At 41.2% G+C, this 5,305-nt stretch overlaps 1 protein-coding gene across 1 annotated transcript in view; it reads right to left on the minus strand.

Moving 5' to 3' along the window:
* Positions 1–5,305, minus strand: part of ANXA4 (annexin A4) — a 51,404-nt gene that overhangs the window by 20,767 nt on the left and 25,332 nt on the right. The window contains 1 exon segment of the mRNA XM_012646425.1: positions 4,555–4,609. Coding sequence (XP_012501879.1) covers positions 4,555–4,563 — 9 coding nt within the window. The 5' untranslated portion in view covers positions 4,564–4,609.

The following is a 5,305-nucleotide window of genomic DNA, read 5'->3' on the forward strand; positions in this document are numbered from 1 at the left end:
AGACTCTGTCTCAAAAAAAAAAAAAAAAAAAGTTAAGTCCATTAGACATCCCAGTGGAATTGTCCAAAGGACAGTTGGTTACACAATATAAGTCTAGAGGTCAAGTCTCAAGTAATAAATTTAGGATGCATCAGCATTTGGGTGGTATTTGACGAGATGACCGAGGGAGAAAGTGAAAATAGAGAAGAACAGGGACCTAGGACAAGCCTGGGTCTCTCCAACACTACAGGTCCAGCAGAGAAGGAGAACCCAGGAAGGGCGACGAGAAGGAGCAGTCCTTGGGGTCAAAGGAAACCCAGGACAGTGCATTGTCCCAGGCTGAGGAAGGAGGGAGCGGTGAGCACCTGCTATAGTGTGAAGCTTAGTGGGAAGGAATACAGGCACTGGAGTGGGATAGACCCGGGGTTCAATCTTGTCTTCAATCTTCTCTAGCTGTGTAGCCGCCAGAGGAAGCTTCATTTTTCTCACTTGTATATTAGGAATAATGATACCAACTCACAGGGTTGTTATAATAATGAAACAGGGTAATATAAGAAAGTACTTAGCACTGAACCCAGGAAAAAGTAAACACTAAAACAAAAACTTGAACTCATGGCTATCATCATTGTCATCATTATTATTAAATAGAACTCCATATAGCCATCTCCATAATAAATATAGTAGTGAGATTCTTTGTGTCTATTTCTTATAATATCCCCCCATGCCAGCCTATGGGGTAATTCCAAAGCAGAATCTAGGATACAGCATGTGTACAAGGTGGTAAAAACAGTGTAGAATAGAGCTAAAGCTTCTTGATGATTTAATTTGATCCAAGGATGTACTATGGCCCATCCAAAGGAATGGAGGATTTTTATCCCTGTAGGGCAGTTCACTAGCAACCCAGACGAGCTTTATGTGATACACCACTTTGGCCTGGACCTCTCAGGCCCCCTGTGGCCCACATCAACCCATCTAAGTCCTCAGGTACCACAGGGTGTGGCCCTCCTCTGCTGAATGACCAGGCTTTCATATCCTGGATATGGTCAGTGTCTTACACTTAATCATCACCCTCTATATACCAGACAGAAGAAAGTAGAAATTTATGATACCAACTTCCTTGGGGCACTGTTATGGGTTGAATTGTATCCCTCCAAGAAGATATGTTGAAATCCTAACCCCAGTGCCTCAGAATATGACCTTATTTGGAAATAGGACCATTGCTGATACAATTAGTTAAGATAAGGTCATACTGGAGAAGGGTGGGCCCCTAATCCAATATGACCAGTGTCCTAACAAGAAGATGGCCATGTGAAGACAGAGAAACACAGGGAAAGCACCATATGACAAAGGCCGGGACAGGTTATGCAGCAGCAAGCCAAGGAACACCTAAGTGTCAGCAAACCACCAGAAGCTAGGCAGAGGCACGGAAGGATTCCTCAACAGGTTTCAGAGCGAGCACAGCCCTGCTGACACCTGGAGTTTGGATGTCTGGCCTCCAGCACTGTGAGGCAATAAATTTCTACTATTTTAAGCCACCCAGTTTGTGGTACTTTGTTATGGCAAGCCTAGAAAACTAATACAGGCACTTTTCTTCTTTTCTTCTACTATATATCAGTACTAATGAACAAACTGGTGATTTGCTGTCAAAGTTCTAATATGGCCTAACAGCCTTTGTCCCCACCATGAGATAGCTTTTTGTTTGCTTGGCTTTTTGGAGATGAGTTCTTCCTATTTTTCCCAGGCTGGGCTCAAACTCATGACCCTCCTGCCTCAGCCCCCTGAAGAGCTGGGACTATAGGCACACACCACTGTGCCCAGCTAAGACAGCTTTCTGAGTTGAATGTTTCACAAGCTTCTGTTAAAACTCTAGTATTAACAAATGTTTGGATGGTACTCAAACACTGCATGCAACTTTAAAACAAACTGCATTCCTGAGGACACAACTATGGGATTAAATTAATATTTAACAAGATGAATCAATTGAGAGATTTGCAAGGGTGGTTCAGTTTATCAATTAGCATTCTTAGTGACTCTTTTTCTCCAAGATCAAGACATTTGTTCCTTATTAGCCCTATAAATATCTGTTTTGATTAAATTCCAGGGCATAATGTACCATTATCCATTCTGGGAAGACAGAGGATTCCATCCCAGGAAAGCTCATTGTGGTAACAGGCAAAGGAAACAGAGAGGATGTTGGGAAGAATGACAAAAATGAATGGCTAGAAATAACTGCTGTATTAACAACTTATGAAATATTATTGGTATTATATTAATGAAGATGACAGACATCAAAAAGATTGGAATACAACACAATGGAACAATAGTGAGCAGTAGAAAGGGATGGAGGAACACACTACTGATACACACAACATCGGTGAATTGCAAAACATATAATGCTCAGGTCAGAGGAAGAAGTCAGAAACAAAGTGCATACTCTGTGATTCCATTTATAGGATGTTCTAGAACAGGCAAAACTAATCAATAGTGATAACAATTAGAACAGCAGTTGTGTTCTAGGGTGGAGTGGAGAGCAGTTGGGGGCTGACCTGGAAGGGACATGAAGGAGCTTCTGGGAATGAGAAAATATCCCATCTTGATAGAGAAGGAGGTTACACTTGTCAAAACTCATCTACCAGTAGCCTTAGGGGATACGCAGTTCACTATACGTAAGTTATATTTCCATAAAAAAAGTGTTTTATATACTTGAATACAATGGCTTTTAAAACATATGGTCATTATAGAGAATTTGGAAAATTCAAATAAAAATATTAAAACACCCATAACCACCATCTAGAGTAAATAATTTTAATGACATAAAATGTAATATAAACATGTTAGTACAGAGATTAGATACAACATAAGATTAGAGTGAATACATAACTTTTGTATCCTACTTTATCATTTTATTCTAAGTATGTCCCTATACTAAGTGCAAAAAAAAAAAAGCAGAACACAAAACTGTTATTTATGTTCTTACTACTACTATTTAAAAAATAATTTTAGGCCAGGCTAATGGGACTCATGCCTGTAGTCCCAGCACTTTGGGAGGCCAAGGCAGGAGAATCACTTGACACCAGGAGGTCAAGACCAGCCTGGGCAACATAGTAAGACCCTGTCTCTACAAAAAAATTTTTTTTAATTAGCTGGGTGTGGTGGTGCATCCCTGTAGTCCCAGCTTCTCGGGAGGCTGATGCAGAAGGATCAATTGAGCCCAGGGGTTTGAGGCTGCAGTGAGCTATGATCATGCCACTGCACTCCAGCCTGGGTGACAGAGTAAGATTCTGTCTCTACAAAAAAAAAAATAATAATAATATACATATGAGTAAGGTCTAAAATAAAATAATCACAAATAGTTGGGATTTTCAATATTGTGACTGCATAGCATGGTTTTCTTTTCTTTGAAAAATGTCCCTTATTGTCTAATAAATAATAGTCATAATGGAAAAACAGGTTTTTAGGAGGAAAGATGAGAGCAACTAAGGTAATTTCCCTGGAGTGGAAAGCACAGTAAAGACCACGTGGGTACAGTCCTCACGTGTAGGAAAGCTGGGAGCTGCTGAAGGCAGGAAGAGCACTCTGCTAATGTTGCGTCCTCAGAGCCTAGGACCACATCTGGCACAAAGTAAGGACACCATAAACATTCCTGGATAAATATTCTCCATGTCCAGGGAGAGTCAATCAACAAGAAATGGATTTTAAATTAAAGTATAAGAGGTTTGCGGCAGATGTGAATAAACCTTTGTCAGAGATCATGAAGAAAATTCTGGAATGTCCAATGTAAAAAAAATTTTTTGAAGAATGTATTACTATATACGCAGGATAGTTAACTTTGCACATCCATCTTCCTAAAGGAAGGCATCTAGAGGATCTCCAGTTGCTCTCCAGGTATAAGATTTCTCCTATTATTATTCCTTCCCAGAAGACGAGGAGGGGTTGGAATCAGGCGAGTATTGAGAAAGCTGGTTTGGGTGGGGGAAGGAGAGCAGATGGCCAGCCTTAGGTAGAGCCACGTTTGCAGCTAAAAGGCTCAGCTTCCACCTCGGGCGCTGAACTTTACAGAACTCTCAAAGGGATCAGATTCCATGCCTGTCCCAAAGATCAGATAACCAAGTTCTGAGGAGTCGGATCGCAGTGGAAAGCAGGAGGCAGATGACAAGCCCATACAGCTAAGAAACAGCCCTCTTGATGAGCATAAAATGATGGGGCTACACCAAATATCAACAGTGGTCATCTTCTGGGGTAGAACCTCCAGGATTTCTGGTTTTTCCTTTTTAAATGTTCTAAAATAAATATGTAGTGCTTCTGCAAAGAGATAACTATAACTTGTTTCTATATTCTCAGGCTATTAAAAAGATTCAGAGGATGCTCTCTCTGAATCAATTTTTCAGGGTCAAGTTGCTTACTACTGCTGAAAGAAATTAAAATGATGTTTAAAAAAAACCTGCCTTTTCATGTCCTCCTCCCTGTCCCCTCTGTTGAGCAAACAGTGCTTTGTTTAAACTAACAGTCGCTGAGTACACTTCCTGTACCTGTCTGCAGCTGGCAGCAGGTAGGATGAGGCACTCCACAACTTACCATGGCCATGACTCTGTGTCGAGATCGGAGTTCAGTCACCCCAGCAAATGTTCCTCTGTGATAAAAGCAGAGGGAAAATTACAGTGAGGAGGGAAGTGGCATTAAAATCATTAATCAGGGTAACTTGTAGTTTGCACGAAGTTAAGCCATGAGGAAATAACACCCAACTTCATCAAAAGGCCAGCTATTGCTTAGCCAAAGATACAAAGGCCGGGCTAATAATTACAGAGAAACTGTTAAAACAGCCAAGTAGTTTATTAAGCCAACAAAATATTTTCCTACCTGCTCTTCTGTTTGGAGATAACACACTACAGAAACAATTCCTATTTTTTGTTAGGGTGAAGTACCACTACTTGTACTCAAACCAGACATAGATTCTGAACTGCATGCTATAGTGTGGATCAGAAGAAGTGCCGCCTTTGAGAGAAGAGATGATCCAACTGCAGCAGGAGAAAGTACAGCACCCAGTATACACACTGATTGTGTGATGCGTGTGTGTGTGTGTGTGCGTGTGCATGTGTGTGTATTATGACAGCCCGCAACCCAACCAACATTAGAGTGTTTTCATTTCCCAATGGCTATTTTCACTGCCACCATTTTATGGTTAAAGATGCTTCTTCCCTTTAGACTGCAGCCTTACACACGCAATTTTGTCCTCAGTTCTCACACCCACTCCTTCATCAGAAAGACTTGAATCAGGCCGGGCGCAGTGGCTCACACCTGTAATCCTAGCACTCTGGGAGGCCAAGGC

Source organism: Propithecus coquereli, unplaced genomic scaffold (genome assembly GCF_000956105.1).
Source record: "Propithecus coquereli isolate 6110/MARCELLA unplaced genomic scaffold, Pcoq_1.0 Scaffold243, whole genome shotgun sequence".
In the NCBI taxonomy this organism is placed as follows: Eukaryota; Metazoa; Chordata; class Mammalia; order Primates; family Indriidae; genus Propithecus; species Propithecus coquereli.